Source organism: Lepidochelys kempii, chromosome 4 (assembly GCF_965140285.1).
Source record: "Lepidochelys kempii isolate rLepKem1 chromosome 4, rLepKem1.hap1, whole genome shotgun sequence".
Classification (NCBI taxonomy): Eukaryota; Metazoa; Chordata; order Testudines; family Cheloniidae; genus Lepidochelys; species Lepidochelys kempii.
In genome coordinates this window covers 49,644,312-49,658,951 of record NC_136383.1, presented here as the reverse complement: position 1 = coordinate 49,658,951, position 14,640 = coordinate 49,644,312, and the positions used below count along the sequence as shown (strand labels likewise).

At 40.4% G+C, this 14,640-nt stretch overlaps 1 protein-coding gene across 1 annotated transcript in view; it reads left to right on the top strand.

Annotated features, from left to right (window-relative positions):
- Nucleotides 1–14,640, top strand: part of SLC7A11 (solute carrier family 7 member 11) — a 74,250-nt gene that overhangs the window by 56,716 nt on the left and 2,894 nt on the right. Inside the window, exons 7-11 of the mRNA XM_073341133.2 lie at nucleotides 4,907–5,030; nucleotides 6,270–6,373; nucleotides 7,121–7,217; nucleotides 10,270–10,419; nucleotides 12,236–12,413. Of these exons, the coding sequence (XP_073197234.1) occupies nucleotides 4,907–5,030; nucleotides 6,270–6,373; nucleotides 7,121–7,217; nucleotides 10,270–10,419; nucleotides 12,236–12,413 (653 nt within the window). The remainder of the gene's footprint in view (nucleotides 1–4,906; nucleotides 5,031–6,269; nucleotides 6,374–7,120; nucleotides 7,218–10,269; nucleotides 10,420–12,235; nucleotides 12,414–14,640) is intronic.

Sequence of the window (14,640 nt, the reverse complement as noted above, 5' to 3'; positions counted from 1 at the left end):
TTTTTGTGTACGGAGTTTTTCCCTGGACAGTGGGCTGAGCTAAGGCTTTAGTAAAATCTACATTTAAAGTGAATACAAGGAAATGACTTTTTGCTTGGCTGCGGAGCTATACGGTGTGCGGAGACGCACCATATGTTATGATTGTGAACTCAGCTCAATCTGTTGAGCATATTTTGACTGTATGACTGTCATTTCGTGGAAAGAGCAGCCTGCAGTGGTCTCAGCTCTGACCACTGACAGTTTGTTGTTATAAAGCTTGTCATTAAAGCTGGGATATGAGCTGTAGACCTCTGGGAATGTTCATAACCTGACTTATTGAAGTTGCTCTTCCTATCCCCAGGTTCTCATCTTTTCCTTACTGTGTCTTCCCTGTATGTTTCTCTTGAAAATATTTACAGTGAGTAATGCAGTAGCAGACCAGATTGCTGGATGAGCTATGATTTTGCTACACTTAGGATCAAATCCTAAACCCAGTGTATAGCCTGAGTAACTGGGCTGTGACCTAGGGAGGTCCGCAGAATCCAGGAAGGAAGAAATTCTCTCCCGGTCCATAACTAAGTAGTGGAGCTCTGACAGTAGGGAAGATGAATGACTTTTGCATCTATACAGTTACAGGTTTACCAACTCCATTCCTACCCCCTAATTCTTCTGGGATGCAGGGAGCCTCTCTCACTTGTGTTCCGTGGAGCACATGGTGTGCACACCCCCAATTCAGACTTCCCTGTTCCTGCATTGGAACTGCACCATATGTAGGGCAGGAAGGTGGGATTTGCCCCTCAATAGTAACTAGTCATGGGTAAATCTTAAAAAGTGTAGAGGCTTGGTTTGGTTGGGATAAGCACCCAGATGTTTGAATGTTCCCTAAATATTAACTGGCCCACAGAAAGAGTGAGAGTGACACTATAGTCCAGTATTTAGGGCAATCACCTGAGAGGTGGGGAAGCCCTGTTCAAATCCCTACTCCTGAAGCAGAGAAGGAATTGAACCAGGTGAGTACCACATCCTAGGTGAGATCGATACTTGTTTGCAGCCACACCTTGTAAGAGCAACTGCCGCTTACAAGCAACATATCCCCTGGGAACACTTTCCCTACTGTGAATTGTCGACACTACCCATAACAGCAACAGCCACTTTGGAACAACATAGCAAAAGGACACTGATATGTTGCTACTAATGAGCGTCTGCTGTATCCTCACCATTGGCCTAAAGGCTGTATCAGAGGCTTCCTCCTCCTCCCCGGCTCTTTTGTAAGGAGTCAGGCATGCTCTTAGCACTCCTACTGGCTCAGGCCCCATAGGCAAGATAGATGTTTCCCTGCCTATAAGCACCTGGTTTGAAGATCATGCTGGGGCTTAGTTGTGAAATAGGTGTCCTGGTGCCTGTGCCAGGCAGCATGCCCAGAAGCAGAAACTTAGGTGCCAAAGGGACTTTTACCCTGAAAATGTAGATACAAATGAATTCAGGTGCCTTCAGCATTTGGTGACAGCTGAACAGGGGTTTTGTGGATCTCAGTAGTACCTAAATTTGGATTTTATATGCGTAAATTCCTTTGTCGATTTAAGTTTCATAAGCTTTTCAATGCCTTATAGATAACAATTATGTCTCTCATATGACCTTATGGATAAATAGTACATAATGGGTCCTGTTAAATGCAGTGTAAACAAATGCCCAATAATATGGAGTATTAATATGGATCCAGTGTATCCGGAGTGAATTTACTTCATTGAGCATGCTCACTTGCACTTGTTTCGTAACTCCAGTTTTTCTTCTGGCATTATAGCTACTCACATAATGGTGAAAGGATTAATTTTATGAGATAGAGATGAATAAAGGTATCTTATTGCAGGCTGGGAATTCTCTCTCCAATTTGACCAGTAGAAAAGACTCTTTTAAAGCTCCTACTTAGTATTTTAACATAGTGTTCAAATCTGGCTTGATGTGCTATACAATGATTAAGTCACAAAATGCAATTCTGAACTGATGCGTCAATGAGAAGTCAACCAGGGCTGGATTACTCATCAGTTAAATCATGAAACTGGATCGTCATTTTTGTCAAAATTTGCCATTGCAAGCAGCCATCTAACAAGCAGCACTCACTGGTGTTACATGATAATGTATTGCAACCCCCTAAGGGCCTGATCATGTTGGGAGAGAAAAAAGAGGTATAGATGAAGCACTTTTACATAAGAGCACTAAGAACTTAGAGGTCACCAAGCCTCTTATTCTGCTCAAGGCTTTTGGGAACATGATGATTCCCAATCTTCAGGCAATGTAATGAACGGCACTTGCTGACTAGTTATGTTTTGTTGTTGTTGTTGTTGCTATCAGCAGAGTTTTTAGTGGTACTCAGCATAAATAAGCCAGGACTCAGTGTGCTAAATACTCTCAGGTTTTAAAGTGCTTTTTACTTCTTTGGTTTTGAACTGCCATTTTATTTTAGAGGACATTTTATTGAGATCTGAATTAGAGGCACCTTGTAGTGCTAAGGTTCTTTAAGGGTTGATAAGTACTCAAGATGAAGAGCAGACAGTTTTAGCTCAGGTAGTTGAAGGTTTTGGCTGCCTGAACTCAAGAAAGTCAGAATAGGAGATTATACCAGCAAGTAGAGGACATATATATTGGTAACAATGCAGTAATTTCATGGCTTTCCCACCAGTACTCGAATTCTGTATTGTGTGCTATCCACCCCGCCATTGTGTCTTGCATTGAGTGACATATACAACCTGATGGGTTCCCTTTTTCTATAGTTACCTGAGACTGTGGGCCTCTTCCTGTAATAGCATTGGGCTTATGCAATGCCACAATGTCCATCATATTGCAATCATTGCTACATGATCCTAATGATCTCTCTAGTTTCTATAGTACTCATCACCATGGTTTCTAATGTAGTTAAGATGGGGAACAGTGTACACCACCACTGCATTTTTAACATCTCATTCCATAACCTCCTTTCAACTTGAAAGGTCTGTAAAGGTACCTGCAACAAGGTGCTCTGCCCCTTTAAAGGCCAGGGGGCCTAGAGCCAGCCAGTCCTGTTTTCAGGCAGACCCCTTTAAGGACAGGTGTTTGGGCCTGGTAGAAGGGATTCTTAGACCCAGCTGGAAGGGCACGAGGTAGTTATAAGAGCCAGAAAATGGCTCAGATGGTGGGAGAGCTGCCAGGAGCTGGGTGGTGATGGTGATAGTGGTAGTGATAGGAGGAGGAGGTGGAAGTCCCTGGGCCAAGGGAACAGCACCACATGAAGAATGTTGGTTCCTAGGGTTATCAACCCTCCAGGATTGTCTTGGAGTCTCCAGGAATTAAAGATGAATCTTTAATTAAAGATTATGTCATGTGATGAAACCTTCAGGAATACATCCAACCAAAATTGGCAAACCTATGGGTTCTTGTGGTAGGCACTGGAGAGGGGGCTCCAGGATAGCTTATAGGAAGACTGGGAATAACTTTTTTTTGTGTTTGTGTTTTGAATAATAAATTAAGCTCTGAGAAAAAGAGCCTTTGTGGAAGACAGGCCAGCAGCCTACAATGTTAAAGAAGGTCCTTATTAAATTCTTACCTAGGAGTGGCAATATAGTTTGCAAGAGTTATGACAAAAAACAACACATAATGGGTCAGTGTGTTGAATCCCAAAGGCGCTCTTTGAGGGAGCTGATTTTATTTCTTCTGGGATTTGTGCTAGCAGGTTCTGTGGATCATCCAGAACTCCTGATCTTCCCTCTTTCCTCCCATAGTTGACCGTGTCCATTGTTTTTCGTACAGAAGATTGCTACATGTAACAACCTTTTGATCCCATCAAAAGTAAAGCGTTGAGATCAAAATGTTTTGTTTTGCCATTTTTGAAAGAATGTTTTTTGTTTGTGTTTTTGGTTCAAAACAAATTTTTATTTCAAAATTTTAAAAAATCAAAATAATCAAAAAAGCTCAAAACTGAAATGTTTTGTTTTGAGCCCAATAGGATGTTGATTGGACACACAATTATATTTTTTCTTCAATTTGCTGAAAATTTTTAAAAATATTCCATTTCAGGTTAACCCAAAACAAATTCTTCCCTGATTTTTAGAATTGCCAGTGAACTTAAAAAATCTGTTTTCACCTAGCTTTACTCCTGACTGAAGGGAATAGCCAAGAAGCAGGAGCAACCCCTTCTCAAGGCAATGCATATCCTGTATCTACCATGCTGCTTCCTGTTAACTTGGATTGATTAATTATTTCGCAAAGCTGAATCCCTTCTTGGTCTGAACCAGAGGAGGTCATTTTAAGGGAGGCAGTGTTGTTTACTGAGTAGAGCACTGGACTGGGATTCAGGAGACCTGATTTCTATTCCCAGCTCAGCCATTGGCACGACCTTGGACATGTCATTTTGCCTCTGCACCTTGGTTTCCCTTAATTAAAAAAAAATAAAAAAAAGGATAATGACACTGGCTCCTTTGAGAGCTTCGGATCAAAAGTGTTGTAAAATACAAAGCTCTTATTATTGTTTATTAACATGTTGTTCCTTCTCCTATATTGATAAAATAGCAAGGTTTTTCATGCTTATTGCTGCTATTTCTGAGGCAAACTCAATCTTCAGTTATCTTCATAAATTTCACTCCTGGGTGTGAATGCCAGTTGGCACATGGTAGAGCTTTTGAGGGCACTGTTGCATATGCCTGACTGAGGGCAGAATATGCCCGACTATGTATTATTTGAATAGTTGATTCAAATTAGAGACATGGAACATAAATTTATTTATTTTTACCTGTAGCTTCTAGTTATAATTATTTAGATCACCAACTGCTCATCTGTTCATGCCAATCATAGATATAGGGATACAAAGACCAAATGGCTTTTTCTCATGTTCTTATTTGCTTCATTTTCAGGGAATGACTAGCAGATTGCAACTAATGAGCTTCTTTGTGTATTCCAGAAACATACCACTTGCAATATGCGTTTCAATGGTTATTGTCACAGTTGGCTATGTGTTAACAAATGTGGCCTATTTCACTACAATCAGCCCTGAGGAATTGCTAAATTCAGGGGCCGTGGCAGTGGTAAGTTATGGAGGAAAAATACAAATGTATAGATCTGGCTACAGTTAAAGTGGATCTGCTGCTGTTAAAGATGATCATTTCCCCCTGAAAATAAGAATAAAAAAAGTGGGACACTTATAATGAAGCACAAAAACACCCTTGTAAGGCCCCAATTTAGCAAAGCACTTAAACATGGGCTTAAGTCTCATTGACTTTATTGGATTCCTTATTGATGCATAGGGATGAATTTAAACTTGTGGATAGCATTAGCCCATCCCTATTCAGTTGACTTTTTAGAGTTGCTGGGACTTAAGTGCATGCTTAAGGTCAAGTACGGGTTTAAGTTTTTTGCTGAACTGTGGTGGTGTCAATTATTTTTTTGGCATCTGTCTTGCAATAAACAAGTGTAAAACCACATGCCAATATTGATACAGCTAAGGGTTTTTTCAACAGGAGAATCTGAACACCCTGTTTTCAAATGACTAATTCTGTAACATTTATAAAATCTAGCAGCAGAATGTTTCGTGGGACCACAGAAAATCACGGGCAGAATCTGTGTGATCCTTCAAACCATGAGGATAAGAAACAAAACTCTTATAGTAATGACCTAGGAGAGTGAGATGTGACTGGCTATTATAGACTGTAGGATGACGGAAGCTAAGTATTCAGAGTAGCAGCCGTGTTCATCTGTATTCGCAAAAATAAAAGGAGGACTTGTGGCACCTTAGAGACTAACAAATTTATCTGAGCATAAGCTTTCGTGAGCTACAGCTTCATCGTTCCGATGAAGTGAGCTGTAGCTCACAAAAGCTTATGCTCAGATAAATTTGTTAGTCTCTAAGGTGCCACAAGTACTTTTTTTTTTTTTTTGGAAGCTCAGTGTGGTGATCATTGTACAAAATATTATGCATGTTTGTATATGTATGACAAATGTGGATTAGACATCCATTCTCCTTCATAGAATGTAAATGAATAGTTGATAGCTGACAGTATTTAAAACAAATATTAGGGGCAGAGTCTACCCCTCTTCCATGAAATAGTACCTTAACTGATAAGTAGCCACACTGAAATAAGGCTTTGCTGTCTGAATAAGGTGCTACCCACTGAGTATGAGTGGGAGACACTTGTCCACAGTAAGTTGGATCCCACCAGTGAAGAGAAGATGACAAATGTGCAGTACAATGTCACAGAAAGTTATAGAATGGGATCTTGTAGAAACTATTATTTTTTCTGTTAATTCATGTTGCTCTCTTTTACCAGACCTTTGCTGAACGATTAATGGGAAATTTTTCATTAGCCGTTCCAATATTTGTCGCCCTTTCCTGCTTTGGATCTATGAATGGTGGTGTCTTTGCAGTTTCCAGGTGAGAAGATCCAGGTATTATTGGAGTGTGTGGGGGAGGTGGGTAAGACCATAAGAACAGCCATACTGGGTCAGACCAAAGGTCCATCTAGCCCAGTTTCCCGTCTTCTGACAGTGGCCAATTGCCAGGTGCCCTAGAGGGAATGAACAGAACAGGGAATCATCAAGTGATCCATTCCCTGTCACTCATTCCCAGTTTCTGGCAAACACAGGCTAGGGACACCATCTCTACCCATCCTGGCTAATAACCATTGATGGACCTTTCCTCCATGAACTTATCTTGTTCTTTTTTGAACTAGTTAAGGCATGACCCAAAACCAAGAAGGGCAAATGAAGCCCGGATTAATTCCTTTAACTATCAGGAGAGGTTGACTACAATAGTCTTTTATCATGTTTGGCATTACTATCACATTGCTAAAGCCCTGTGAATTGCTTTAAAATTAATCCTTTTAATGTAATACCTAATGAATTGATGCTTTATTTCTATGGGGTAGGGTAAATGTGAGAAAACACTAATATTAACTGCTGGTAAAGACTGATAATGTCGGGATGGGGAATGGTTATAAGCCTTTTGCTTTGGTTTCTGAGTATGGGCTTCTGTTATCTTATAAAATCTGAATGTCTTCAATAAAAATAAGTAGAGCTGCTGAGGATAACTTTGAATGTGTTCTGCATCTCTAGTGAACTGCTTTGACTTCTCTTTGTAATAGAGTGTATTTAAAGTCTGTCCACATTTACTTCTCACCAGGATGTTCTACGTTGCATCCCGTGAGGGTCACCTTCCGGAAATTCTCTCCATGATTCATGTCCGCAAGCACACTCCTCTGCCAGCTATCATTGTTTTGGTAAATCATATAACCAAATGTTCCTGCGCAATATTCTGTATTACAGGCTTGCACAGGAGGATTCAAGCAGAACTTGGGGGCACTGCTGGAGTCTCATTTATTTATTTAGATTTTGGGGTTTGGTGAGGGGCAGAGGAATGTAGGCATTGAAGTGATCTATTCTAGTGCCTCCTCCTCTGTGTTTCTGATGGTAGCACTTAGCTCTTTGTGGCTGCTACCTAAATCCTGTCTCATTACACTTTATTTCTAAGGATTTGGAAAGTTGAAAGAAAGTGATTAATTGGACCCCTTTCAGTGACATGAATTCTCATAGAAAAAGGAAGTAGAGAAATAAAACTCAAATTCACTTAATTGGAAGCATAGCTAAACAGTAGTGTCTGAGAGCACCATAATGTGAAAAATGCAAACTATGATACACAAAGGTAATGTAGGAGGGGGGAGCCCTGAGCAGTGCAGTGATTGCTTTTTAATCTTTGTGAGAACGTGTCTGAAAAGATGGGGAACAGAGAAACAATTGTGAAAGGGCTATGAGAAGAAAGGAAAAGCACAAGGTAGTATAGTGATGGGCCAGTTACCAATTCCTAAGACAGACTCACAGCTAAAAGTTGGCTCTGTGTTCACACTGAAGACTAATTTATACAGGAAAGCATTAGGAAAAAAGAAGAGCAGTAACTCAGGCCCTAATTTTCAAACTCAGTTGCCTAACGTTATGTCTGTAAATAAATTTCCATTTAGGACTCAGTCTTCTGTGGGAATTGGGGTACTCAGCACCTCTCAGCATCAGGCCCTGAGGAACCAATGGCCCTGCTTCAGATGGCTTGACCCTTGTATACATGTGCAATCCCACTGACCTGAGTGGGACTCCATGTTGGTGTAGGGAGTCTGCTGATCCAATCAGATAGCAGGATTTGGGCCTAAATAAACACTTACAATAGGTGCCTAAATACTCACTTTAAATGTGCACATATCAGTTTAAGGGTCTGTTTACACTGCAGTCAGACACAGGTGTGGTTATAGCACGTGCTGACACACCCAAGCTAACTTTAGTCTAGCTAGCGCAAGTGCTAATAGCAACGGAGCTCAGCAGGATGGGCTAGCTACCTGATTACAAGCCTGCTAGGGAGGCTGGGTACATATTGTGCTGGCTTCCACGCTGCCATGGTTTCACTGTTATTGGTACCTGCCCTAGCAAGATTCAAGCTAGCTCAGGTATGTCTCCATGTGCTGCAATCACACATCCAATTGCAGTGGAGCCATATGCTAAATGTTTAATTTTAAATTTATTCATTTATTCATAAATTTAGGTGCCCAAGTTTGAAAATTGGGTTCCCTAAGTGGGGGCGGGGGGGGGGGGGGGAGAATGTTTTAATGTATTTGGTTTACCCTGCAATCTTCCATTTGTTTTGCTAAATATTTTATTGACTCTTTTGTGACTTACATTTCTGTTTAGCACTTGGCACGGTGCAGCTTTCCTGAGTTCCCTTTTATTGTGTTAGTACCAGTTACACACACTACTTTTCCTTCTAGAAGCAGCATGCTTCTATATGAAGATGGCTTTTATGCAGACTCTTCCTGTTGTTCATGCCATCCTAGAGATAAGTGCAGTTGTTACAAAGATGATTTTCTGCCCTGACCCTTAGCATCTCTGCGTTTTCCTGTTGTGTGTTATGTAGAGGGCTGAGCTTGTTTTGGGGAGAGGAGGAAAATGAGCACATTCAGTGCTCGAGGCTCAGTACACAAAGTGAAGAAAGGAAGATATTGCTTATTACATGCCAGCTTATTTGTGGCTAGGGGAACTCTTAATATCAAGATGTGCATATAACAAGCTGAAGTAACCATGTGATCCTATCTGTAGCCTTTTTTGTGTCTTACCCCTATTTCTGTCCTCCACCATTGGTTTCCCTGCATTGCAGCATCATGCTTAAAGTTAGATTTTTAGGGGGGCACGGTCTATGGGTGAAATCCTGGCCGCACTGAAGTCAAATGCTGAATTCCCATTGATTTCATGAGGTGAGGATTTTATCCTGTATCTTTTATTTGTAAAAAAAACTAGCACATTTGGGGGACTGTGGAAATGATAATGGGCTGGAAGTCAGAGGGGGTGTTCAGTGGGGTAAGCCCCATGTTTGAAATATTTACACTTCCTGTCCAAATCCCAAAGAGGTCTTTACTGCCAAAAATCTATGTGTGGTGCGTTAGTTTTTTTCACTGAAAAACCAAACAAGTTAATTATCTCACTGTAAAATCCTAGTGGAGACAAGGTAGAGGTAGTTTTTATCACAATTTAGCTAGGCAAGGCCAGCCTTACATGCCTCCACCTCCCACCCAGGGTTGACCTTGCCTCACTACATCTCAGTAAAAACTACACAGCCTGTCTCCACTAGGATTTTTTACTTTTTTGTTTGGCAGTCAACACATAGCCTATAGCCAGGTTGACCTAGCCCTTCATTCCAAAAAGGATAAATTGGCTGTGCCTTTTGAATTAGACCATAAAAACAGAGAGCTGGTTTTCACTAGACATTTTTACCTTGCGTTATTGTGATACTTAACATGCTTGTAAAAGCGAGTGTGGACAATCCCCAGCCATTTGATCCAGGCTATAAATGTTTATTCTTTAACCTAGGCTGATCCCTCTGATTAAAAAAAAAAGTTTGTAGCCTAGAACAAATGTGTGTGGAGTTTCTACACTAGTTTTTACAAACATATTAGGAACTGCAAATTTAATTAACTGCCAAAGTGCAAAAGTCTAGTTTAGACATAACCTGAGTTCCTGTGTGCTCTATGTAGACATTAAAGATCTCAGGGCACTTCTCATAAGAGTAGGGGCTTTCCTGGTGTTGACCAAAATTTCCCCTTCCCCTGCTGTGTACATCCTTCTGGGTGACAATTTAGCTGCTGTTCTCCACTCCAGAGGTGATTGCATTTCAGAGGTGCAGTATGTGTGTAGTTTGTGATTGGTTATGGGACGAAAGTCATACTATAAATACAAGATGATATAAATAAAAGAAGTGTGTGCATTAAGTCTCTCTTATGCTCTGAATTTCTTTTGCAGCACCCTCTAACAATGATAATGCTCTTCACTGGGGATCTGTACAGCCTCCTGAACTTCCTCAGTTTCGCCAGGTGGCTTTTTATTGGGCTGGTAGTTGTTGGGCTGATTTATCTCAGATATAAACGTCCTGATATGCCTCGTCCTTTCAAGGTAACTTCAGCAATCTGACTGTTTTTACATAAATCTCTCTCCCTGTACTTAACCCTTGCCTAGTCCACAGACTGATGTTAAGGGAACAGATTTTCTGGAGTAAAATGTTAGCTGCTGGCAGGCAACCGATGCTAACAGAATTGATTCTTTTACTGTAGTTTAAATGTTTAACTTTAGAATTCCCAGCTTGTTTCGCTACAAGATCTCTGATGAAGAGCAAATATATTAATCTAGCCATGTTTCTCTCTAGAGAAGAAGTCTTTCTTGTTCACTGTTGATGGGGTTTGGGGAGAAGCAGTTGTATGTTTATATTTAGGTTCGTGTGTGAAAATGAAGGTGTTTGATCGATTTTGCTCACACCATGTTGAGGAACTAAGGTAGTAGGTTCTGACTGCTCTGTAATCTAACAAACTGTTTGAAGATGCCTCCTAATTGTACACAGCTGTGTATCTTTCAAACTGCCAGTATTTTGGGGGCATTGCAGCTGGGCCTCAGTCTGGCCTTTGGTTTGCAGGCCGAAACAACGTCATCTACATTTTGCAACCAGAATTAATGTCAGGAACAAAAATTGGTAATTAGACATCAAGAAGGTATTTTTTAAATTTTTATTTTCCTAATCTCTCTGCAGAGCCTTATTTGGCATTAATCACCAATTTCAGGTACAAACAGGTCATTAGACATTAAATTACTGGTATTTGTACCCACAACAGTTACTTTTGAGCACTAAATTGCACCCAGAAAAATTGCTCCATCTGGCCTGCTAGTTATTTCGGCCTTGATTCTGTCACATTTATTTATATTAAGTAGTACCTTACTATGTGAATATTCCCAGTGAGGTTACTTGTATAGCAAGACAGTACTTAGCATGAGTAAGAGTAGCAAAAACCTATCCCTATTTAAATATGAGGAAGAAACTTATCTTAACTTAGAAAATAATTTGCCTTGTTGCATTCTTGTAGGCGTATAAATGAAGGGTAGCTGCTTAGCACATTTCTCGGTGATTTCTTTTTTACAACACTTTGACAGGGTACAATAGAGAATTGGTAATGTCTAAAGGCAAGGGGATCATCTCTTGAGAATTCTCCATTACAGTAGGCTTCTAGTTAGCAGCACCATCATGCACCTCCTTCAAAGAGGTGAAAAGACAGTTTACAGCATCACCCTCGAAAGTTGAGAGAATTAATTGCTATTTTTTCTGCTTTCAGAATGGCATTGATAACATAATCAGTCATGCTGTCAGAAGCACAATACTTCTTCAGTAACTGTCAGTTACCTAATGCTATCAAATATCTTTTATCCGTGGTCAAATGACAATTTAACTTGCGCTCCTCCAGCCAGATTTTGTTTTGTACCTTAGGAAGGATATCAGTATGTACTTAATAATTTTACAAGACAGCTGGTGACTTGAGCGCTTTGCTTTATTTTAAAATAGAGTGTAATAGGTAATTATCAAAGAAGAAATCTTTACTATAGTTAGTGCTGCTTATCTAAGAGAGGACTAGAGGAAGGACTTTTGTAATATAACATATTTACGACTCTTACATTTTAAAGGATGTAAAGTGCTGTGGTGTTTTAGTGTGTAATTAAGAGACTGCTGTAGAACTTACTGTGTCACACTGTATTTAATTTATATTCTTTAGTTACTCACATTTCAAAGACATGTTCCAAAACACTAGTATTTCTGCAGAACCATAGTGTGCTGCTGTGTTTTATCCAATTTATATTTCATGGAACATTAAATACCAGTGTCATTCAATAACCAAGGTCAGTGGAAAGTAATAACGTTTTTTGGGGGTTTTTTTGGCCTGTGTTTCAGGTGCCGCTATTTATTCCAGCTTTGTTTTCCTTCACCTGCCTCTTCATGGTTGCACTGTCACTTTACTCTGATCCTGTCAATACGGGAATAGGCTTTGCAATAACCCTGACTGGTGTCCCCGCCTACTACCTCTTTATCATATGGGACAAGAAGCCAAGGTGGTTCAGAAGGCTCTTAGGTAAGTCCACATTAATGTGGGACTCTTCCTTCTCTCTCAGAACTTTTCAGTCGATCTCTGTAATGGGGTTGCCACCCCCAAAACACTCTCTCATAGCATGGGGTGGCCCTTATCACTGGGCCTCACTCCCCCCCTCCCCCTTGTTAAGACTGCTCAAAAACTCCATAGCCCAGTTTGGCTGCTGCTGTGATTTAGCCCTCCAGCTAAGTAATTAACAAAAACACCACCCTTTCCAGGCTATACCAGTACAAACATAAACACAAAGCCAGAGTCGTCTTGCCAATATCAAACAGTGCCCAGCCCCTTCTTTCTTAGGGTCTGGTCCAATTTCAATAACTCATACAACTTGACACACTTCAGCTTTCAGCCGTTCCCAGGCTGTTTCCAGTTTCTCCCTCTTAGTCCTTCCTGAACTCCTATGGGATGGCTCTCTAATGAGCAGCAGCTCCCAAGACTTGCTTCTTTCCTGGAGGCCTCCCTTCTCTTTCCATCTCTCCTCTGGCATCTGAGTATCCAGGCTTCTCCCTTATCTATTCCAGAGGCCTGATTGAGTCATATGACCCATTTTCCCCTGGGGTGGCAAGTTAAGTATGTCACAGATGGGGCTGAGACCCAACTCCCCTTAAAGGGTCAGCCACACTGTGATAAGCCCCAAACTGGAAAGGCCTTTCGATTCTTGTCACCACTCTGTTCCAGGGACAGCAGAACCACTTGCTTTTCACTCAAATGCTGTAACCATTAAACTAAACTCCGGCTAATTAAATGGCCATGTCTGCAGCATGCTTATTCTTTAAACCAATCAGACAGACAAGCATTTTTTAAACAAGACATTTCAGATTACTGAACCCCTGTGCACCTACCACACAGGTATCTGATCCCAGTTAAGTTACTGACCTTCCTCCTACAGTCATTTGCCTGTTCTAATAGATTAAATGTTTCCTTGAGAGGACAACAGCTTCTGACAACTAAAGCATTGCCCTAAATGTAGGTCTGATTCTGCACTCACTACTCAAACCAAACACCTATGGGCTGCAGTAGGACTTTGTTTAAAGTAAACTGTGCTGGATCCTTTAATTAATCCTTCATTAAAACGGATCCTAGATGGTGATGTGATTCTTAATGACAGGTTTCAGAGTAACAGCTGTGTTCGTCTGTATTCGCAAAAAGAAAAGGAGGACTTGTGCCACCTTAGAGACTAACCAATTTATTTGAGCATAAGCTTCATCCGAAGAAGTGACCTGTAGCTCACGAAAGCTTATGCTCAAATAAATAAAGGTGCCACAAGTCCTCCTTTTCTTTTTGATTCTTAATGGTTACTAAAAAGCAAAGTTATGGGATAAAATGCTTTATGTTTGACATATTGTCATGATGGTTGTTTACATCTTTTCTGTGAATGACTTCCAACATATTTTCCTGAAGTAACTTAGCTGTATTTTTTCTTTTTTTTTACATCTGAATCTAATTGAGGAAAATTGTTTATATATTATTTTTGGAATTTTTTCAAAAACCTGTGAAACTTTTGATGTGTTGGGGAAGAGCTGTCTGAATCTCTTTTGATTAGAGACGAAAAAACAGTACAGTTAATTTTAAAAAATGCTGTCCCACTCCCTTTTTAATTTTTGTTACTCATCCCTATTTTGTGAGGTTTTATCATGAGACAGTTTCAGTGCAAACAGAAATATAGGCAAGATCTCCTAAGATATTTGAGAAACGGTGGGCAATTTGTTAAACAAAACTGGGTGAAAAGCTTACCTTATGCTGCAGACACTTGGTGAAAGCTAGAGATTTGAATAGAAGTTGGTTTCCCCACTACAGTTTATTAAAATAAAAAATCAAGGGCTCTCCCCAACTCCACACCACTGGGCTTTACTGGACCTTTAAAATGAGCTTGTCCTAATAAAGTAGCACAAGTACCTTGTGTGCATGCAACATGTACTTCTGCCAATGACAGGCCAGTTTGTGCCTCCCAGCAGCAATTAACCAGCCCTATTCTGAGTCGGAGATGTCCACATTAGTTTATGATTTCTTTGACTTGACGTTTAGGAACTAGAAAATATTTTCTTAATAAACCAACAATATTTGTTTGCATTTTCTGGTGAGAAGCTCTGAGGTTTTGCAACATAGTTACTTGAAACTCTGCGGCCACAGGATGCCAGTGTTGAACTACATTACTCAGGTGAAAGGAAAATATTCTCTTTAAGGGAGATTGGATATACATTATGCTTTT